The sequence below is a fragment of the Pogoniulus pusillus genome, chromosome 4, assembly GCF_015220805.1.
Source record: "Pogoniulus pusillus isolate bPogPus1 chromosome 4, bPogPus1.pri, whole genome shotgun sequence".
NCBI lineage: Eukaryota > Metazoa > Chordata > Aves > Piciformes > Lybiidae > Pogoniulus > Pogoniulus pusillus.
Window position 1 is genome coordinate 32,601,751 of NC_087267.1, and position 23,808 is coordinate 32,625,558.

Consider the following 23,808-nt stretch of genomic DNA (forward strand, 5'->3'; position numbering starts at 1 on the left):
TTTGGTTTCCCAGCTAACAGATGACAAATGCAGCACATGACTCAAGTATTTGAGGTTCCTAGGATTATTCCTTTTTTGCTGTTGTAACTATAATCTAGTGCTACAAGAGGTGTATCCTGATTTTCCAGATTTAAAGTATGTTCTCTTCACCAGCAAGTTGTGATTTGATATGGTTCTGTTTAGCATAATAGGATTTTCTATTGAGACTGAAGTGTCCTAACTTGACAATATTTCATCACAGAGCTTCAGATACGTTTGTATGACCTAAATTAAACCATTATTCAAGTTCCAGCACATTGTATACCAGAAAAGCCAGAAGAGGAAGACGGAGATGCCAACAAAAATTCATCACACTTTTATTGGATATCCATACTTCTATGAAAATCTGACTGGTGAAAACCATATATACTGAAATGATAATTAGTTACACAATTTTTAGTTTGGAATTCTATAAAATCAATTCTTAACCTGTTAAATCACCAAAGCTTTTACAGGAGAGGATATTTATGTATTATTACATACAGTTGAGAGCAAGAAGATCATCTTTCCATCACAAATGAGCCATGATCATGCTAGAAACCTTGTTACATGTTCTTGTTGTCACACAGCAGCTCATAAAACGGCAGAGTAACATCAAGTATTTACACAGATTACAAGACCAATGACAACCATAACAAATATAAGACTTTTAGAAGGCCTATGTATTTTTTGGTGCACTTTGAGATCAAAACCTACTTAAATATGGGCCAGGAAGCATTGTTCCAAAGAAAAGCATCTTATTATTCTACTGGAGCAAGGTTTTCTGAAAGGAGGAGGCAGAGATGGAAACTTTGATGCTCTGGTTACTTAGGAGCCCTTTCCTGTAGGACAATCCCATCACTTTGGTAACAGGAGGCCTGACTGGAGCAGCAAGTCCTACGCTCCTGTTTCATACAGCAACTACAAGACTTTCTCAGGGGCTCACGAGTGGTTTCTACTTTTCCCGAGTTTTCCACCTTGACACTCCATCTCTTTCCCCAAGCATATATGCTCTTTTCTCCTCCTCCTCAGGCACGCCCAAGCGCTCTGACCCTAGCCTAGTTATTGCGTAATCGATAGCTGATGCACTTCGTCTTCTCGTAGCAGCAGTGCGGTGCCAGAAAACGGGTGGCGAAATCCCCCTCACCCGTGCGGGGCCAGTTCCCGAACTACGTCGTCACAGGCTCACTCTTCCCCAGGGAGGATCCGCGGTCCCCCGGGGCAGTAAGCCAGGCTGCAAACCCACCAGGCAGCCGCCCCTGGCAGCTAGCACTGCCCTCATTTCAGCAACTGCTCGCCATGGGTGCGGCCTCCGGCACCTTGCCCCGCGGCAGTTCCCACCCCCACTGACGGCTGGCAGGAGGAGCTCTCCAGCTCTTGCTCACGCAGCGCGGACGCTGCAGAGCAAGCGGCACACGGCAACTCTCCTGCAAGGCCCAGGACACCGCCCGCCTCTTCCCATAAGTGATGCCTCCTTGTGGCCCAGGCCACCGCCCGCCTCTTCCCATAAGCACTGCCCCCGCGCCGGCGGCGCACAGAAACGAAACGAGGCCCCCCACGCGTGCGCACCTCGCTCCTATTCCCTCCCGTCCCCCACCGGCTGCCCCGCCCGCCGTGCCGAGCACGCCGCCACACTGCCGGCCAATAGCGAGACAGGGCGCACTGCCCGCGTGGTGACGTCACAGCACCGGGGCCGCCCCCTCAGCGCCCCGCCCAGAACCCAATGAAAGAGAACGTGCAGCACGCGGCCCTTCCCCGCCTCCCCTGACGTCACAGTCACCGCCTCCCTTCCCGTGCCCAGGCCGGGCGGCGGGCCCAATCAGAGCCTGCCTGCGCCCCCTGGCCCCGCCCCGTCCGCGGGGTGACCTCACAGCACCTCCTGCGGCGGCGGAGACGCACAGCCAGTGAGCGGGGTGGCAGCAGCGCGAGCCCCCGCCCCCCGCCCGTAATCCCCCCTGTCCCCGCCCCGTTCCCGTTCGCGTCCCCCCTTTCTCCTCTCTCCCCCCCGCACCGAGCGCCTGGCGGCGGCGGAGCTCAGTCCTGTCCGTGCTGGCGGCGGCGCCTTCTCGGGCTCGGCGACATGGAGTGCGCTGTAGCGGGGGCTGAGTTCAATATCCTTCTTGCCACTGACTCCTACAAGGTGGGCGCGGGCACGGCGGGCGGGAGGGGGGTCACCTCTGCGGGTGCACTGCGCTGCTGCACCGCACCCACCGGGCCTGGCACTGGGGCGCTCCCTGCGCAAGGCGCCAAGCCAGGTTGTCTCTGCCGCCGGCTCCTGCTGCCCGCTGCCCGCCTCGCCCTGGCTGAGAGGCCCCCCGCCGATGCGTGAGAGAGGGTGCCCGGCCTCGAGGTGGCGAGAAGGGACACACCAATGGCCTGGCCGGGGGCTGCACCCGCAGACCCGGGCCACAGAGGAGGCGGCCGAGCTCCCTCTTGGATGCCTGGGGCAGAGCTGCCGGGAAGGCGCTGGCGGAGGCTGGGCGAGAAAAGAAAGTGAAAGCGGGTGGGGTGGGCGTCGTCGTCCCGCGCGAGCGAATCTGAGGGGGAGCCATGGCGGGAGCGGGGTCCCTTGCCGCCGCCGAGCATCTCTGTCCCTCTGCGGCCGCCGAACTGCCCTCCGTCGAGGCGGGAGGGTGGAAAGCGAGCAGAGCAATTGCTCTTTTCTGTGTCCCGTTTCTCTTGCTTCGCTCAGCTCGGGCAGCGAAACTGCCCTGCTGCTGGCTGTTTGTGTTCTGTCTTTGCTTCTGACGCTGAGTCCACTGAGGGACTGACTGGCTCTGAATACATGTTTTTTAGTCCTTTGCTGGGTTTCTGGTCATTGCGGTGGCAAATTTGCTAAGTAAGGTGTTCACTTCGACCATAGAAACACACTGGACGATTCTCCTTTCCTTCCACAAAATTACCTGAAGATAGCGTTGTTTGATAGCAGTGGTCAAATACAGGTGCACTATCTGCACTCTGATCCAGTGATCTCTCGCCCAGAAGCTTTTAGTATGCCTCACAACATGAACGTGCCCAGCCCCAAGTCCTACTTTTGTGCAGCATTGCATTAATGTAAGCACACAGTTGCTAGACACTCGACAGAGCCAGCCTGTGACTACCTGAGCTGCTCGTACAGATGTGCCCTGTGTCTCCTAGTCTGAGAAATGAACTTTTTTCCTTCAGGAGCTGCATCATGTCGAGGACTTTTTTTTGTGCCCTAAATACAGTAGCAGGCCTGATGGTCATTTGTAACATTTGTTATTTTACAACCCTTTAAAGATTTCACCGCTCAGGTTTTGGTAGCGGTGGAGGTTATCTCTACATAGAAGACATGAAAAAAGGAATTTCAATGTTATGACCAGGTCTTGTTACTGGATACCGAAGCACAAGCCTCCATGTGTGCTCTGATGGCTAACTTGTGCTGGTGTGCCTTTCCCAACTCCTCTGTAATATTGTTACTTAAAGTTGCGTAAAGACTTCTGTGTAAAGAGATTCTCGACGTTTATTGTTGCTGTTTGTGTGGGAAGGTGTGTTGGAAAGCTGAAGAGGCTGATAAATCTTAAGAGTAGCTCAGTCAGAGCATCCTGACACTGCCATTGAGGACTCACAAAACAGCTTTAATTAATAGCTTAATCTAGCCACAGTGCTCTCTTAAGAACTATGTTTACATGTTCATTATCAGACTTACTCGAATATGGAGGATCTAGTCCAGCTCTAGGATTAGTGCTAGTGAGAAGCACTGGAATGACAGATGACCAGTTTGCTTCTATTTTCTTTGCTGTTTTGTAGGAAAGATGACCTGGTAACATTCCAGAAGTGGCAGAAATCTTAAAGTGGTCAAGTAAAGGCCTGAGATTTTTTTCCAGTTTAAAATGGGAGTTGAAGTCCTTTGTAGCAGCTAGGAGCATTTCATATTACGTTAAAAACAGTTGAAGTTGTTTGCCTTGCTTCATTAAAGTATTTAATTTATTTGTCATCTTGGACACTTCTTTTACAAAGCTTTGGAACTCCGTCATCTCAGAGCAATGCTTAAACAAGTAGTTTCTTTTATCTTGTTAGGTAATATGAGCAAGCATCACTTCTCCCTGGATGATACTGTCCTTTCCTAATCAATGTAACACTTAGCAAGAGCACTTTCAGTAGCAATGGCACTAAAATAGTTTACAGGAGTTAGCAAACACACTTTCTGCAATTAAAACAAAACCAAGAATTGACCTTGTGTCAGGGTTTTTTTCCTCTTATCCCTTCCCCCCTCCCCCCCCTTTTCTGCTGCTGTATTCATGATTGTAGTGTCTGTTTATGTGGAATACTTTGTGTAACATTCAGACTCTGAGGATGTTTCAGTTCAGAAGCCTGTTTGGTAACCCAAATGCAGTAGATATCAATCCATACAAACCAATGTTGGTAACAAAAGTCACGTGAAAACAAACAGCTCAGGGGGAAAATGCCAACGTTCTAAACAGCACAACATGGGCAACTGCCCATGAGTGAAGAGTTATGGTATGTCAGAGTCCTGTCTGTCACAACTTAATAGTTTGGGAGCCAGTACTAGTATTCCCATTCTCTTTTGCTACAGTTGAAAATCTGGGATAGAGGGAAAATTAGTTACTGATTTAGTGCCTATAAAAATTCAGAAACAGAGTCATTTGATAGGCAGAGATTTGTCTGTTGACAGTCCAGCCTTGCCTCTATGCTTTTTCTGTCTGTATGTGCATCATAGGGCATTTCCTCTTAAGTTATAGGAGATTATCAGTTTAAAAATCTCAAAAACTGTTTTTGAAAAACAACTGAATATCATGCTAATACCTGGTATGCTCGGTACTACTTGATTGAAATAGTTCACAGTGATTATCCACCCAGGGGTCTTGCTGCACACTGGACACAGTACTGATCTTCTGTTATTAACTGTGGACCTACTGAGTTGTGCTAGTGCTCCAGAATTTTGAGGCCAGGCTTCTAATTGTGCAGTTTATCTCCAACCTTCATAACAAGATAGATATTTTTACATCAGGATTTTTTCTTCTTGTGTACTTTGTTGCATATTGTTAAGCTTCTCCAAATCCCCAACAGTATAATTCCTTCTGTGCTGTGGGTATTACATGCCTCAGAGTTTGGGCATGGGCATATGGTATGGAGTGTATACATCTTGCTGATAAATAAGAGCAGCCTTTTAAATTATTTGGATCAGAAGACTATCAAGATGTTCATTGATGGCAGTGTTATCTGGGGGATCCTCATTGTGTTAAATGTCCAATATAGCAGTGATGATTTTAATAGTAAAGTTTTCTGCTGTTGACTCAGTAATAATGAAAAAGGGAAACATTTGAAGTAAAAATCCTTGTTGCTAGAAAGCTGCAAGTTGAGGGGATATCAGCAGACTCCTTCCATCTCATTGTTCATGCTGCACAGTGTCTTTCTCTTGTGTCTACAACAAGAATTCCCAGCAACCTTGCCCCTCTATGACAGTGAGAGCTCTCTGTTCTCTAATTGTACTTGCCAAGCAAAAGTGTCCATGGCCTTCAGTTCCTCCTTTGTCCAATGTTGTTGACTCTCCACATCTCCACTTTCTTTAATTCCCAGTGTTCTGTTTATCCCATAGTTGTGTATTTTTACACAGGCAAGAAATCTGCCAGAGTATATGTGGTCTGAAACTCTGTTGGGAGGATCAGGCTGAACTTCAGTCAGAAGATTCCAGTGGCTGATGTATAGCAGGCCTAGGTTGGATGGACCATGAGCTGCAAGTGGGGAAAGGCTGTCAAAATGAGGACTGAACCTTGCTCACTTAACTAATAGCAGCTTATTTTGCTTTTACCAATGAAATGCATTACTGATCCTTGGAATGTTTCATAATTAAGCTAATAGCTATAATAAACTGCCACACAATTACCCTATAGGAGCATCTGACTTGCTATCTAGACTGTAAATGAGATTTGTGTGAGAATTCAGTTCTTCCCAAATGTTTTAAAGGAGAGCATGTTTTATCTCTGTGTCTTTACATGTTGAATTCTAAGTATTAGGCACTTTGACTTCTAATCTGAATGGAAGGAGAGCACTTACTTTGGAAGCGTTTCACGTGAGCATGTGTTTATTCCAGGCTGTAACAGCCTCTATATTCTTTATTTAGAAGGCTAGAGGTATGAAAGGACGAGACATGAGCACTTATTAGCTTATTGGGTTTGACTAGTCCTTAGTGACTACAAAATATTCTTTTTAGCAGTCCATGTATATATGTGGGTTTTTTAAATGATTTTTTGTTGAAATCTTGTGATTTCAATAGAATTGTAATTCTGTCAGTGGAACAGCATTGGAAACTTGTAGCTCAGCATGCCTCACAAGAAGCAATCTTCACTTTCCCTAGGTTTGTTATCTTCCAAGTTTTGATTAGCAGACACACAATCCTGTTACAAACCCTGACTCATCATTGCTCCAAAGCAACACTGCAACCATACAGAATTCAGGCAGTTGTTAGATTAATGTGAGGTGACCCCTTCCAGAATTTTTGCAGCTTTCATTGTTGAAACTGACTATTGAGAAATGTGTAAATAGTAAGCCAAAACCACTTTGTTATTTTCTTATGGTAATCTTGGGTGCAAAACACAGTTTTTTAACTGTAACCTGCTGTAAAGTTTCACCTATTTTCAAACATTGTATATTCTCTGAGCAACTGAGAATGCGTTCAGTTCTAGTGCTTACACTTTACCTTGTGTTTTAGATTAATAAGAACCTTATTATAGCATCTCTGCTGATAATGTGCAGCTTCCATAGGAATTCAGGTATTTGCATGGACTCTTAGTTTTCTTAGTACTGACTGATCTCTTTTTTATTTTTTGGGGTTTTTTTTTTTGTTTTCCAATACATGTGTAATAGGTGATGAACTAGAATACAAAGACGCTGAAAGTGGTACAAGATTAACCTTCAGTTAGAACCTGCATTATGTTATCCCTCCCATCTCATAAGAACAGCTGTCTCTGAATATTCTCACTTTAGTTCTTAAAACATTATCTTCATCTGTATTAGCTTCACTTAAGCATTTAAAGTAAGGGAGCTGAAGTCTTTCTAAAACTACCTTCCTATGGTAATTTTAAGCTTATGTGTAACTGAAATAGTAAGATTGTATTTGATGAAATCCCTGCAGTACTCCATACTCAGGAAATTCTGTCTGATTGTTTGTTGTTTTTTTTATTGTTACTTATTTTTACTCACTTTAAATGTCTTGCATTTTATCTCTTATTGCTGGATGCCCTTTTTCTTGAGTTGCTAGAGATTGATTGTTCTGACATTTCCTATTGTGTTCAAATAAGGTTATAATTTAGCCCTTCTGACTTTTGGTTTGCTTTTTGTTTCCACTGTTGTGTTACACTCTGTCTGTGATTGCCTCAAAAGCTGAAAAAGGGTCCTTGTTGAATATAACTGCTAGTCATAGGGGTTTTTTTTTGTTATTTTTTCCTCTTTCTGAGGGTGGTCAGCACTAACTTATTTTATGTCTCATTCCAGTGAGGTATATCTGATAAAGCATTCCTTTTGTTCCCAAGTACTGTCTCATCTCATTGCTGTTAATGAACAGTGTTATTTTCCATATAGGTTATTGACAACTTTTGCTTTTAGCTCTATTGGCTAAACCTCATAAAGCAGTCTTTCAAATTACAGCCTCTTTCCACAATGAGATGAGAAAGGCTTGATAGGGAACATGTAACAGGCCAACACAGTGCTTTCTGTCTCTTGGGAACTTCTAGGTCAGTGACTTTTCCCAAACATTTCACCAGCCTGTGAGGATTTTGCACTTGCTCAGGGGTGAAATTCCAAACCACCAGAGGTGACCACCATCCCGGACACTTGCCAGTACTCTCTCACACACCCTGCCACTCATTATCCAGCCTCAGGGCAGCTATCTCAGTAGTAGTATTTGGAGAGTTCTGTATTGCTCTGAACAAAACCTGGCCTGCCAGTAACCAGTGCTGCAACAGCACAGCTCTAAGCCATTCCCCTGAGGTGACTCTCAGCACCACAGTGAGCACATACAGAACCACAGCACATTGTCCCCAGCTGCCCCCAGAAAGCAAATACATCAACATAGCGAACACACCATGGAAAAAAAGTAGAAACAAACCAAACAACAAACGTATACAAAGTTCTTAAACCTCAAGCCTTTATTGAATCCTCTTGATATCTTGCCTCCCGTGATTTCAACCCTTTCGTCTCCTGCCAAAATTAACTTAGATAAGACAGCTGCTTTGGAGCTGCACCTTGGGATGCCAGATATGGACTGTCAAATATGCACAGCCTGTTCTCACAAACTCCTCTCCCCCAGCACAGAAGTGACAGAAAGTAATGCAAAATCCCCTCTAATTCTGGCTTGAGCTTTACAGCGAGTGAGCTAATATAATGCACCCTAGCCTGTTTGCAGAAAAGTGCAGCAAAATGCAGAAGTAGCCACAGAAACCAACGACCTACCCTGCAGCCCCTCCAGCAGAAAAGCCCAGCACCCCAAACATGGAAACTGAAAATGGCAACCAGAACAGGAAGCCTCTCATGTTACAATCTGCACTTCAAGCCCCATAATACTGTGCTCCAGCCAGCTCTTTCATTTTGAGGCTGGCATGATGGCAGCCTGGTATTGAATACCATCAGCAGATTGAATTCAACCCATGACAGAACTGCAAAAGTAAAAATGTTTTTTAAAAGGTAGTGTTGGAAGATCATACCAATTTTTATTGTAATGTATTGGCTTCAGCAGCCTACCTATAGGTAGTGAGTTGGGTAATTAAACTCTCTTTAAAGAAATCTAAGTAGGCAGCCTCGATGCAGATTAGTTTTGTTTGTTTCACTTGCACTGTTTTGGGGAGCAACAATAGCACTGCATTGGTTTGCTCTATAGCTTGTCACGTGAGATTTATAGAATTGCTCCTGGATCATCTGTTATGCACGCTAAAATCTGGTGAGTTCCTTGTTAAATGTTTATGCTGAAATTATGAAACTGTAGCACAACAACAGCATGAAGAATTAAAATAAACAGAGCTCACAGGTGATGCAAGCAAACCATAAAAAAGCACCAACTTTAAGACCAGTCCCAGATCAGAATTTTTCACATGGTTGTAACTTATGTTTCATGTCAGCAGTGTGAAACAAGGAGTTTCTGCTTTCTGTTTCTTATGGCTGTGTTGAATTTTGCTGGAGGGTTTGTGGTTTTTTTTTTTTTCATATTAGATTGTATGGTCTGTGGTTTGGATTTGTGCTGAAAACAGCTGATAATTCAGGGACGTTTTAGTTACTGCTGAGCAGTGCTTACACAAAGTCAAGGCTGTTTCTGCTTCTCATCCTACCGGTGAGTAGGCTGGGGGTGCACAAGAAAGGGACACAATGAGGGGACACAGCTGGGACATTTGTCCTGGACTGATGAAATAGATATTCCATACCGTGTGACATGCTCAGCATATCTTCTAAAGGAACAAGAAGGAAGGAAGGGAAATTTGTCTTCCCAAATAGTCATTACATGTGATGGAGCCCTGCTCTCCTGGAGGTGGTTGGGCACCTGCCTGCAGATAGGAGGTGGTGAATGAATTCCTAGTTTTTCTCCCTTGTGCGTGCAGCTTTTGCTTTACTTCTTAAACTGTCTTTAACCCAAGAGTCTTCCCTTTTACCTTTCTGATTCTCTTCCCTCTCCCACTTGGAGCAAGTGAGCAGTCGGCTGCGTGGGGCTTAGTTGTCAGCTGAGGTTAAACCACACCAGTGAATGAACCTTCTAACAATTTCTGTGCTATTTTTCTCAATCTATTTAATAAAATTCTGTGTAAGGAGGTGTTGTGTGTGTGTGTATTCATACTCCCATTAGAGGTGTTAAACAGCATGTTTGTGACTGCTCCACAATAAGGGTGGGCAGGTTAGGGGATGTTTGTGTTTTCTTTGGGAGTGATTTTTCTACCTTTAAACATGATGATGTGCTGAAGAAATTCTTCTGTGAGCTGACAGTGAGACACTTTTTAACAGGGAGAATTAAATTTAAAAGCAAGTTTTGTCGTTGAGTCTAACATGGTTATTAAGCAATCTGCTGTTGAGTGACTGTGGAGTTGGAAGAGAATAGGTTTGTGCTCTGTTACAGGCCTGCATTGTGATGCTTCAAAGTAAAGGCATAAAACTTGAAATTACAAGCTTGGGTTTTGCTTGATTGGCCTTGAAGGCTTCATAAAGTAAAGACAATGAGAAAGATCTGAAAATTGACCTTTTCACGATTTGTTTCCTTGCAGCATTGGAAGACACAGCCATAACAGCACTATGCTCACACAGGAGAACCAAAAAATTCTCTTGATAGGTATAGTTTGTTGTCCAAACTGAGTGAAATACTAAATATAATTTGAGAGGGGAAAACTGTATTAAAAAAAAACTTTAATATACAATTTTAGCAATACAAGTAAGGGAAACCTTCAGATATTTTTGTCTAGAAAGTGTCAGAGGTACATTTGAAAAAAACAGGACCATAAGGAAGAAGTAGTACAACTATCCCTTTTACAATTCTTTGTGATATTAGAAGCAACAAAAAATTAATGTGATTTGGAGTAAGAAGTAGCAAAAAACTTATTATGAACCCATGCTCTAACTTATAATTCTGGGGTTTTGAGAAAAGTTCAGATGTCACTTTCACGCTTGTTTTGAGTTGCACTGATATATGATGGTGCTTTGCTTAGCTCTAGGAATGATTTTCCCCTGTGGAATGTGTAGAGTTGTTCACAAACTTTTCTTAAATTTTTACAAAAAAGGAATTTTTTGATAGCTTCACCTCTAAGAATCATAGAATCAACCAGGTTGGAAGAGACCTCCAAGATCATCCAGTCCAACCTAGCACCCAGCCCTATCCAGTCATCTAGACCATGGCACTAAATGCCTCATCCAGTCTTTTCTTGAACACCTCCAGGGTTGGTGACTCCACCACCTCCCTGAGCAGAATCTTTAGACTTTTTACAGTTTAAGGAGGAAATGATGTAATTCTGCAAGAGTTCAGAGAATGTTTCTAACCATTAAGGATAATTTTCAGAACCTGTGAAAATAAAGTTTCAAACTTGTTTTGGACATGTAATGATTTTCAGTCATTAGATGTTGCTCTTCTAAAAGCTGTTCACCTCAGAATGGCTTTTAGATTTAAAATTCTTACTATTTGTGTGGTTCATCTCCTTCTTTGTATTACTCTCAAGATAAATCAGACTTCAGATTTATACAATACGTGTGTAAACATTAATGCCTACCAGAAACAGCCTCTCCTTGGATAACTACTATAGCAAAAGAATACTGGAGAAGTGACATCTTTTTGAAAGTCCTTTCCAGCAAAATTAAGTTTCTACTCCAGAGCATGACAGGAGAAGAAAACACTTATGAGGAAAAGATGTAGAATAATGTGGAAGAAAAATGGAGTCTATAATCTCATTGGAGAAAAATAAGAAAGGGGAGAAGGTCAAAGGTAAGGGAAAAGTGCAATGTGCCAAAAAGATATGAAAGGGAAGAACAGAATGATGGATGACAGAAAAGAGAAGAAAGCATACAGCAGGTATAGAAAAGAGAATTAATAACAGAAAGCTGTGGGAAAGGAGAATGAATACAAAGGTGTATATAAGGTGATGCCTTAAACTGATTTAGCTTGCAATTCAAACAATGATCATATGGGATTTATGTCATTGTGTGCTCCTTGTTTAATATGGAATTGCAGGTTTTGCATGGGGTTTGGTGTTAGAGGTGGTATTATGGCACGAGATAGGATTTGTCAGAGTGAATGTAGTTTATTAATTTTGATATTCAGGAGTCTTGCTAAGGGTCAGTATTTCTAATCAAAGGTGCTTTGCAATGGTCATAGAAAAACATTACACAGATGTGTAATCTAGATCTAGAACACTTAAGGAGTAACTAGCAGTAATATAACAAATATTAAACTGTTAGAACTGGAAGAGAAGTTCTTGTGATAAATTATACTGCTTGCCCACTAGAAGGACTCAAGAAGCTCCTTTCTGCTTAAGGCAGAAGGCACTTGGATTCAACTAGATACTGAGTTCACAGAGCTTTGCAAAGAGGCTTTTGAGTATTTACTCACAAAATTTATCTCCAGATTCCCAGGGCTAACTTCAGTTTCCAGACAGTACCCTAATGCTTAATAGGAAGTTCTGTTGGTGTCTTGTCAGCCATCGAGGCTTCTAGTTCTTCCCAGGCTCTAAAAAGGTGCTGGGAGAGAGACAATCAATCTCTGCCCCTATTCCTGGTTCCTCTTTGGTCTATGTCCCTTCCAGGGTTCCCAGTCTCAGCAGAAGACTTGCAGGTGTGCAGTTTTGACACGGAGGCTTGCAGAGGCGCAGGCAGGATGTCTTGTGGGTGTGCAGTCCTGGCACTATGCCACACTGGCTGAGTGAGCCTATGGCATGAGACACTTCATGCCTAGTCCTGGTAAACTTAAGGCACAGCCAGTTTCCAGGTAGTTCAGTAACAAGCATCTGGGCTTGTTATTATGTAGCAGGTAGAGCATGGCAGGATGCAACAGCAGAGAGCAATGAGGCAGAAACACAATAAGGCAGAGCACATTGTCTTTCCCTACTCATCTCTTTTTATCAGTGTAGCCCGAGACTAATGGCATAGAACTTACCCCGCTGGAATGGCAGTTTGTCAAGTGTGACCATACTAGGTGAAGTCTGGACTTGTTTTTACCCTTTCAGGGCAGAACACAAACAAGCATATAAACATGTGCAGGTACCCTGTTTGTAAGTTGGAAGAGACATGAAGGCATGAGGCCTTTTGGCTTCCTTTCCTGCATTTGCTTCCCCCAACAGCAGAAGGAGGAAGAGCAGAAAACATGTCTGGGCGAGCCAGGACATGTTTAGGCCTAATTTGACCTATTTTAGCCTTCCACAACAGTGGGTTTTTCAAATGATAATATTACTCAAGGCAAATTGGTGGTTAGTTGTTCCATCTATCAGTATGTTAAGAAAAACAATCAAAGCTGTTGTTGTTGAATCTGGCATACCAATGTGTGTGTGTGTGTATATGCCCCCATTTTCTGTGTAACATGCTCAGTGTGCAACTTTACATGCTTTACATACATATAGTATGCTGAAAGTGAACCTCCTCAAAAACTGTGAAGGAAAGAAGAGGTCCACAGTGCAGACTTGGGAGAGGTGCAAACCTCAGGTGCATGTTGTCAGATTTACTGACAACATCTCTGAAGCTGGTTTTGGTGTAACCAGGGCTTGGGAAACCCACTCTGCTCAGAGTGAATGAGGTGCTTGGATCACGGACACTGGCAATGTCTCCCTTCTTGAGTCTGGATAGCTTTTATTTCAACTGCATGATTATGGCCTTCAAAACTTAAAAGAAAATAGAAGCAGGTACTGCCACTTTTGTAGTGGCAGACAACTTTGTGCTTCCTGTAGCTATTGGGCTTGGACAAAGTGAGAGAGAGTGAAAACTGACCCTGGTGCTCAGTGTTGCTTCTAAAATCCCAGTCAATGCCTTTCATAGCTAACCAAAGTGAAGTCATCAGGGGAATTGCAGAGCTGGCCATCAAGATTACCCCAGGGATAAAGGCTTGACAGAGAGGTAAATAACAAATACAGGGAAGACAGTCTTGTAAACTGGAAATTGAAGGTGGCTAGAAAAGAGGAAATCCCCTAAATACTGCTTAGAATGTGAATGGGTAAAAATAGTCCAGAAGAGGTGGGAGTTACTCCAAGCTTCAACATACAAATATGATTTCTCTTGTGCTTTGCAGTGAAGTTCTGAGCTCTTACTGAAGTTTTTCTTAATGTAGGTTACACACTACAAGCAATATCCACCTAATACAAGCAAAGTATATTCCTACTTTGAATGTCGTGAAAAGAAGACTGAAAATTCTAAATTAAGGAAAGTGAAATATGAAGAAACTGTTTTTTATGGCTTGCAGTACATACTGAATAAATATCTAAAAGGTAATTGTCTCAGTTTCCAGTAAAATTTTACCTGTAAATAAATACTGTAAGGCTCCAGGCTTGAGAAAAATCATAGTTAAAACAATTTCAGAGCATCTCGGTACAGTGTAGGTAGTAACTGATGTAATTCTGAAAATGTGCCCCCTTGTGAAATGGTATTGACTGCCTAATTCAGACATCTTTCTGCTCTGTTTATTTATGCCAGTGGTTTATTAAAAATGAAGAGGTGTTCATATTGCCGACTTGCACAGTCATCACATTCCCCTGGGAACGCTGCTACTAAAACTCTTGACAGGTTTTTGACTGTCATAAAGAAGCAATAGTCTCAAACTGTTGTCGGGTCACCTGCAAACCACAAGTGGATTTTATCCTGTGGGTTTCTTGAGCAACCTAATCTATATTAAAAAAAATAGAAAGTAAATTTTTTTAAGATGTCTCATTTACTGCATTTGATGTGTCCTCTGTTGGAAAGAGACTTTTCTGTGTCTGAACTGTTTTGTTATTTATTTTATAAAGTGATGAATATTGTAAGCTTTCATCTGTTTCTGAAACCACAGGTAAAGTGGTGACCAAAGAGAAAATTAAGGAAGCCAAAGAAGTATATAGGGAGCATTTTCAAGATGATGTCTTCAACGAAAAGGGATGGAACTATATTCTGGAGGTAAATACCTATGAAAATGCTATGAGATTAACATGAAGGATTTATGAATCAACTACAGAATAAATACAGCAGTCTTTCCTTTTAACCATGGTAGTAAAGACTGGATAAATTTAGCTTTTTATGTTTAGTGTACCTGGAGTAGCAGCTGTCAAAGAATAATCATATAATTGTAATTCCTTAGAGAAAAGCAATTTTCATCCTTTCAGATGCCAAATACAGCTTTGCAGGTAGCAAGGATTTATGGCTGCTGTCAGCCAGCTAGTGTAAGTGGGGGCTTGTTGGCAGGTCTCCACATAGTGCTTAGTGGTTGCTTGCATCATTTACATTGCATTCTCTACGTAATCATAACTATTTTTATTCTAATGCAGAAAGGATTACAACTTCTTGCATGTGTAAACGGCTCCAGAAGATAGATGTTTTGTTCAATTCTTTCTTATTTTTTTCAGAAATAGTTTAGTTGAACTTTATTATGAAATACAAGGCTTGAACTCTTGTGACATGCAAATCCTTACAAGATAAGTCTTTACACAATTACCGTATTTCCCTCTTGTTTAAAAAAGGTGTCAGTCTTCAAATAATTGCAAACATCTCTCCTCTTGAATAATCAGGGCATCCAGACTAAGAGCATTCATTAGAGCTGTTCTAATCCATGCAGATTAATTGAATGCCAATTCCATTGTGGGGTCTGGTGAACAGATATTTTTTGGCATTTGAAAACACAGGTTTTGGTTCTTTGCATTTATTTTTCCCTGGATATATTTTATGGTGGCATCTGCCTGTGAATATATCTGCATGTCATCTTGCAACCCAAGCAGACCATAAGGTGTACAAGAGAAAAATTTCAACCTAGTGTTGCAAATGGCAGCAATGTAAGTAAAACCACTGTTTCCTAAGAGGCAGTTATATAGAAGTTTGTAGAGCACTTGCAACCATTGCAAATAAATACAGATGTGAATTCAATCCATATTTGGTTTTAGGTCTTACACGTTGTGAACTGTTCTCATCTGTATTTAAAATAATCTTGATCTCTCTTTGGCTAGACTGATTTGATACACTTTTAATACTGCAGGCCTATTCATGCTGAGTTTCAACATGGTTTATCTAATCCCATTCAACTTTTGGTGTAGTCAGAAGAAGCCTTTCTGCCTAGCCCTGTATACATGGTGTGTTCCTTATCAGATTGTTTGAGTAAAATTATTCATATATGTATAACTGTTGCTTCCATTGCTTGATCTTGGATGCTGATATCTCTCAAACTACAAGTGTATGTACCCTTTGGGTCTTTGCATGTCCTTACACACACAGACAGCAGGCTTCTCACTGAATTCCTGCATATGTTCAGGTACCTACTACTGTTTACTCTCTGGCCTTGTCACCTAATGTATAGTGTTAGGTAAAGTGGAGGGACCAGTGGCTGCATGAATGATGTGCCAAATGAATCGGAGATGTACGTGCAAGAATTTGTACTCGTCATAGGTGAATGAGTTAATAGTGACAGCTTGAAGGGGTAGAAGAGAGGAATGGGCTGCCTGGAGAGCAGGCTGTAAGTTGGTGGGAAATGATGGTGAGTGATAGAGAAGTAAGTCATACTGCCTTTTTTCTGTGGACAAAATTCAACATCTGTAGCCACTCGGAAATCTGTTTTGTTTCTGGATTGTTGCAGTGTTTTGGGTTTTCATTTTGCTTAACTCTACTTTAGTCTTCACTGACTCACTAATGAATTATTTGAGTGCTTTTGTAGGCTTCTTTGTCCTTGTTAATCCAGACTAGATCTCTCTCAGTCTAACAACTGAACTCCATGTGCCGTATAAACACAATTTGCTTCAGCATATTACATTTTGAAGAAACTTCTGAACTATAGTGTAGAGGAGAATTCTGATGTGTTTTGGGCATGGAAGAATATATATTGATGTGCTACTTATAAATCTGTGTAATCTCTCTGAATTGATGCAACTTTTGATGCCATTAAAGAATAGCTTCATGAGAAGCTTTCTGTCTGAAAATGTTAATATATAAAACATGTTAAGTGTTTAGCTTGCACAGGTCTTCCAGACAGTCGTAACTGCTCTTTTATAAGTGCTGTTTGCAACTTACTCTTTTTCAGAAGGTGTATTTCACAGCATTCTTAGCCCTTCAGAGATGAAAGACTAAATTTGTCAAAAGAACGACACTTCAAGATCAGATCTAACGTTTAGTGGATAATGGAGATGATAAAATCCTCTTAAAACAGATACTAAATGGATCCTACTCCAATAAATTGCCAAAGCACACATCCCTACTAAGGAAAACTGAGACTTTTTTGAAGGCCTAGAGAATAGCTAACTGCTTTTTAGCTTACTTCATATGAAAGCACTGAAGAAAATCAAGTAACAAGTATTTTTAGTTCCATGGGTGGAACTTAAGTGTTATTGTAGAAGATTTAAGCCTTCCTTCCTGACTCAGTTTGCACAGGGAATACAGTTGATAACCATTATTTGATTTATTAAAGTAACTGGTTCTTAGGTTATAGGATTTTCCTTTTTTTTTTTTTTTTTTGATAAATGCAACTTTTTTTTTTTTAAATTTGGGCTGATATGTGCAAAGAAACCAATTTATTTTTAGGGTTGAAAGAAATGAAGAAGAATAAAGCTAACTCAATAAGCTGCAGTCAAATAAAAGAGAGGTAGGTTCTAATCTTTCGTGTTGCCTAACAGTATCACCGTTTCTTACACAGAAATACGATGGCCATCTTCCTATAGAAATAAAGGCTGTTCCTGAGGGTTCTGTAATTCCCAGAGGAAATGTTCTTTTCACAGTAGAAAACACAGATCCAGAGTGCTACTGGCTCACAAATTGGATTGAGGTCAGTTTGGGAAAGTTAGCATGTTTTTTTTCTAGGTAAATACTAATGCACTTAAAGGTAGAACTTGGTGTAAGGGGAATCTCCAGCAATTCTCCTCATCTGCTTTAAGTAAGCCTGGGTTCTTTTTTAGTGCTGTTACACAGATCTTTTCTCCCTACCTGGCAAGAGACTGTACTAACTTTAAGGAAATTCACAACAGTACTTTTATCCACCACAAAAGGAGGGTGGGGGGAATTGTGTGTCAGTAGCTTGGGAAGTGCTAACTTCTGAGATGGTCCATACCTGGCCTAACTTCTAAAGGTACTGTAGAAGCTAATTGCTTCAGCCCTAAAGCAAACTGTTGGAGGCATCAGTACTTTCTGAATGGGCGGTGAAAATAAGGAGACCTTTTTTGTGCCTGATTAAATGTCAAGTGCCCATATTTAAGTCTCAAGCAAACATACACTTACTAACATGATGGATTTTATTTTAGACTATTCTTGTGCAGTCCTGGTATCCAATCACAGTGGCTACAAACTCAAGAGAGCAGAAAAAGATTTTGGCCAAATATTTGCTAGAGACATCTGGCAGCTTAGAGGGACTGGAGTATAAACTGCATGACTTTGGCTACAGAGGAGTTTCTTCACAAGAGGTAGTACTACTTGTCTAATAATTTGAGAAAAGTAATTGGTTTTAACTATCAAGGGTCATAGTATGTCTGTATTAACAGTTGTGTCTCCATTCAGTAGTGAAATGGTGAATGCATAGTGCACTGTATTTGGACTGATTGTGGAGATGTGGCTGAGTCTTAACTCTGAGAGCTAGACCAGGAGAGGTTTTATTCTGTATGGAAACTGACTTTCCTGTGTAAACTCATTGAATGGGCATTGATGAAACAGGAACCGAGTCAGAGTTTTACTGTTACAAACTAGTGCTAGATAGTGACAATTTAGGCTTCTGTATTTGGTGTGGCAACTGAAAATTGAGTCTTTTTCAGACGGCAGGAATAGGAGCTTCAGCTCATTTGGTGAACTTCAAAGGAACTGACACTGTAGCAGGAATTGCATTAATTAAAAAGTACTATGGTACAAAAGATCCAGTTCCAGGATACTCAGTTCCAGCGGCAGAACACAGGTAAGATATTGGACTATTAAGCCCTTTTTACAAATAGCTTAACAAAACTTATTTTTTTCCTATCCATACTTGTACCCAGAAATATATTAAGCTGTTTCACTTTTATCATACTGTACTAGGCATGACTGATCTAGCTGTTGAGGCTGAAGTTCTGTACTGATTTGAGATCCAGAGCTGTCATTTTGTTATCCAAATCCTGTATAAGGTCAGGAGGCAGTGCAAGTCCTTGAATTTCCCTTGAATGTCTGCATACTGAAATGAGCAAAGAATAAGGGAATGGATGTTTGGGTTTTTTTTTCTTGCAGGGTACAAAACCTACTGCTTTTAAGTAGTGAATATTTTTACTTTGATTTTGCAAGGTTCAATAATGGATAGGCTTACACAGATAGGATAGTAATCATCTTTAAAGTACTACTGCTTCATAGAGCCTTATGGACCACTGCTGTAGTGCTATTCTAGAACTCTGCTTGATCAGTAGAAGTCACAAATTTCATCTGAAATGGCTTCTCTTAGCTTAGCACAATAGTACAGTAAACCCAAAAATTGGTGGCCCAAGCAACTATAAAATTATTTGTCATGGAAGAAACCCATGGAGGGAAGAGAGTGAGCATTTTCTCACAGCATATTGAAGTGGTGGTATGAAGCAGACAGCTTAAACTGCCCTATTTTAAGTTTGTATTAGTAAATACTGACTGCAAGCATCTTTTCCAAAATAATGCAGAAAAAAACATGTCTTCAGCAAGAGACTCACAGTTTTCCAGAGATGTTTTACTGCTCCACAGCCTCCAGTGTGAGGCTGTGTTGTGAGAAGTGCTGGCCTCTGGCAACCACCAGGATTACTCCTGCGTCCAGCCTGTCTTTTTTGAAAGAAATTTGGTTTTGTCTCTTCACTACTGTGATCTAGGTGGGCCTTGTCCACACAGTAGTTAAGGCTAGGATTCAGTAACTGATGACCTCTCTCAGCAGCTCTGTTTCATTTACTTGCCTGTACCCTTGTAGGAAGGGTAATGCCCTGAGGCTCCTCTATAAGAATGTTTGTACGAATGAGCACAATGGTTTTAAAACACTGTTAGAAGGAAACACAATTTATTTTCTTTTTAAACGTCTTTTCCCAACATATGCTGCTAGTTCTCTAATTTCCATTTTGTAGTCTGAAGTTGCCAAAGCAGATGTTCTGTTCCTGTATCTGTAGTTCCCCAACTGTCTGAAGTGCAGAAGAAGCTCTCTTAAAAATATTGCTTTCTTTTAAGGCAGTCACATTAACATGTGGAAGAAGTTTAACGTGTTAAGTGTTTATCCTAGTTGCCAAAGTTAAATCTAGAGTGCTGTTTGCTTAGTATACTTACTATCCATGCAACAGCTGAAAAACACATAGTTTATGCTGTCTTGTAATCCTTGAACTGTTGCTGGCAGGAAATCAGAACGTGTGATTTAACATACGAATGCTGTTCTAATATGGATTTTCCAATTGACTTTACAGTACCATAACAGCCTGGGGGAAAGATCATGAAAAAGATGCTTTTGAACACATAGTGATGCAATTTTCTTCAGTGCCTGTGTCTGTGGTTAGTGACAGCTATGACATTTACAATGCTTGTGAAAAAATATGGGGGGATGACCTAAGGCATATAATTGAAGGCCGAAGTCCGGAGGCACCACTTATTATTCGACCAGATTCTGGGAACCCCCTTGACACTGTTTTAAAGGTAATCCTTTAAGTCATTTGTATACAGAATTGGGAAGGGCAATTGTTTGGTTTGGAATGGCACGTTTTTATTTTATTTCAACCTGTCTCCCTTCTCTTTTCAATAGGTCTTGGAGATCTTAGGGAAGAAGTTTCCCATAACAGAGAACTCAAAAGGCTACAAGTTGCTGCCACCATACCTCAGAGTTATTCAAGGGGATGGTGTGGATATCAACACATTGCAAGAGGTAGGAGATCCTGTTCGTTGTGTCAGGTTGTCACTGGCAATGTTGATATGTAATCTGGACTCTGACTGGTCAGATGGTGTCACAGAGACTTGCTGACCCCACCCTGCCCTTCATTCCAGACACTGTCAGGATATCCTAGTGTATAAAACAAATTCACTAGAACTCCACAGGAAATAATTAAGATGCATGGAAAAAATAAAAGGCATTTCCTAATCCCCCCGTTGTAACCCTTCTCTTCCCACTGTCTCGTCTTTTGTTTGCTTTCATCCTGCTTGTCAAGTCTAATTCACATCAAAATCTGGCAGTGTTTCATCCTTTTGTTGATGTCTAAGTCACTCTGCATGGTTGTGGTGTTATTGTAATAATTAAACTGGTTTGGCTCATTAGTTATGTACCATGTGAAGTGTGCTTGCACTCAAATATTGAAGGTGTAGTTTTGAAGCAGACTTTAAAAACAATGGCATGGGAGACAAACATATTGATTTGTTGGACTGTAACCTGAGTCAAAATTGCAATTTCATCAAGACAAAATTTGGTGGTTTAGTGGATACTGCATGTTGGAAACTAGTTATAAATTCACCATTATTGGCAAGATGGAGATACCAACTACAGTAACCACAGTTGAAAAGGGGCATGTAAAACGAGGAGGACTTTGGCAGGTTTGTCCTGGATCATTCATCCTTAGCTGTATGAAAGTTCAAAACCAGAAATTACCTGGATAAATTTAACATTGTTTTTTGCTTCGTTTTATTGATGTTTGCCTTGGCTTTCTAGATTAACATATCCTTACATTCTTCTTAACAAAGCTGACTTTTGCTGCCCCTCAAAATTAGGAGCAGGAGACATCAGGCTTTTTTTTTCCCATTTTGTCTTAACGTAGTCTGAAACTGCCTGCATAGCTAATGTGGACACAATGGTAAACCTCAATGACAACTCAAATTTGTCACTTAGATCCTTGAAAGAAGTTAATACTGAGATTGTAACCTTAGATCTCTTATCTTGCTATACACTACAGTTTTGTTCCTCCTCTAAGAGCCTTTAAGGCAGTTTTTGGTTTTTGGTCCCATGTGACTTTTCAGGAAGATGCAACTGTGCTGATGTGCTTGACAGAACACAAGCATGAGCAGTTCATAACTGGAACCAAAGGCTTTAATTAGATACTAGGGAAAGAGACATTTCCCCCCCACACCGTGATTTTCCCCCTCCCCCTGTGATTCCTCCCCCTCCCCGTGATTCCCCCCCATGATTTTTTTCCCTGTTTTGTTTTGGGAGTGTGGTTTGTTTTATTTTTCAATTAAGCTTCTGCTTGTCCTCCAGATGTGTTTAACAGAACAAATGCCTGTGTTAGGCAAAATACATTGTGGTCAATTTTAATGAGTCCTAACAGGAAAGAAACTGGATTATTTATTCTTTTTCTTAAGAAACTTGAAGGTTACATTCTATAAGTTATACTGGATAATATCAAAGGATGCTCATGTAGCATCAGCTGTAACCAAAGTATTAAAAACAATATTTAACATCTTTATATCAGAGTGAAAAATGCTCTGCTCTCCAAATTCTAAATGGAGCAGGAAAATAATTCCAGGTGCTAATAGGAGAGGATAAGACACAGATAATAGACAATTCTTTGTTCAGATGATCAGCCTGTTTGTATTTTCTTCATCAAACTGTGACTACCTGGGAGGAAATGTCTATTTGTAATAGGTAGTAGAGTTTAAGATTCAATTCCACAAAGCATGCAGAACCAACACAACTCAATGCTGCTTAGCAGCTGCCTTCTCATCTCTTCCTGAATCTGTAGCTTTGCTGTGTATCTCATGTCAGCTTTGCTCATTGAACCACTGGTAATTAAGCTAATTTAGCCCATATATGTAGCAGCAAACTGTCTCAGCCAGAGTTTTGTGGTTTAGTTAATTAAATTTATCCCCAAAAAAGAGGCCAGTACTCATCAGAACAATATAGAGGAAAAAAAAAGTTGTTGGGAAAGTCAGGGAGGATGGAGAGAAACACTCTCATTTGGCAGTAGCAAGTTTATGCTGGAGCAAAACCTGCATGATCTTGTTTTAGTTGTGTTCAAATTTTATGGATCTCTTTATTTTCTTGTGTCATCAAAACCAAGGTTACTGTGCTGACTTTTGGAAGACTGGGTGATATTTAAAAACAAACAAACTGAAAAACTAATTTAAAAAAGCCTACCTTAAAAGCAGCTCATCCTTGAAGTATAATTCATGCTCTTCAGCAGGGAGTTTATGTGAACAAATATAAATGTACTGTTGTGGCCATCCTGCTCCCACCCCCTCCTCCCCTTATAGCCTATGCAAGTGATTGTTCTAATTATGCCACACCGAATTCTAGACACAATTTAGTGTTATGGATCAGATGAAGGGTAATGGGTACAATAGGAAAGTCTAGAATGAGTAATGACCATTTTATCTCACTTAACTACCCAAACTAGCTGAAACAACAATATAGAAAACCAACTCAGAGTATAAACTGGATTTTAAAATTCTTTGTTTTAATAGGGGATGCTGGTAGAACAGGTAAGGAATTTTTTTTCTGACTTTCTCCTAGCATTTTCACTTTTATAAATCATTCCAATCTGCTAACTCCACAATATACTACACTTTCAAAGGATTTTCTTTGAACATTCAATTTCCAGATGTCTTTTTATACAAAGAAAATCCTCTAATCTGGAGTCACAGTTGATGTATTAATCATGCTCATAATGGTCAGAGGAAGCTGGTCAAAACCTTGACACGTGAACTGTTTTCCTTGTATGAACCTGAAAGTGTGAGACAAAAAATTCCTCTGTGTTGTTTTCCTTTGGGGGAGGCTTCAGTTGTCTCAGATCTTCCTTTTCTTTTTATTTCTTCTTTATCACTTCTTTTCTCTTTCCCTATTGCTGTTGCTATTTGCTATCTCTTCCCCATACTTCAGGAAGCTGTTATCTGGACCTCTGTGGGTCACTGGTAGAGTCAGAACTGCCTTTCAACTTAGTCTCAGTTTCCGTTTCACCAAACAAAGATCAGTCTGAGTAAGCAAATGCCTTGGTTGAAAGTGGAAAGGGGGGACAAGATGAACAAACCATCTGTAAATGAGAGCAGAAACACTATCTGAAAGGGAGTTCTCGTTTCTTCTCGCTCAGGCAAGAAGGTTAATCTTCCATGGCCCAGCTATGCTCTGCTTGTACTAGCATCTGTTCCCCTACATGTATCAGTCAACATGAAGCCTAAGCATAATGTGCTTTGTTTATACCAGGTAGTTTACACTAATTGCAGACTTGTTTGGATGAGTTCAGTGTCAGACTTGATCTAGAAAACTCGATAAAG

General features: G+C 41.1%; 1 protein-coding gene across 1 annotated transcript in view; it reads left to right on the plus strand.

Annotated features, from left to right (window-relative positions):
- Positions 1–1,978: 1,978 nt before the first annotated feature.
- Positions 1,979–23,808, plus strand: part of NAMPT (nicotinamide phosphoribosyltransferase) — a 28,105-nt gene continuing 6,275 nt past the window's right edge. Inside the window, exons 1-8 of the mRNA XM_064142513.1 lie at positions 1,979–2,158; positions 13,775–13,931; positions 14,489–14,592; positions 17,306–17,434; positions 17,907–18,065; positions 18,411–18,547; positions 20,028–20,253; positions 20,360–20,479. Of these exons, the coding sequence (XP_063998583.1) occupies positions 2,099–2,158; positions 13,775–13,931; positions 14,489–14,592; positions 17,306–17,434; positions 17,907–18,065; positions 18,411–18,547; positions 20,028–20,253; positions 20,360–20,479 (1,092 nt within the window). The 5' untranslated portion in view covers positions 1,979–2,098. The remainder of the gene's footprint in view (positions 2,159–13,774; positions 13,932–14,488; positions 14,593–17,305; positions 17,435–17,906; positions 18,066–18,410; positions 18,548–20,027; positions 20,254–20,359; positions 20,480–23,808) is intronic.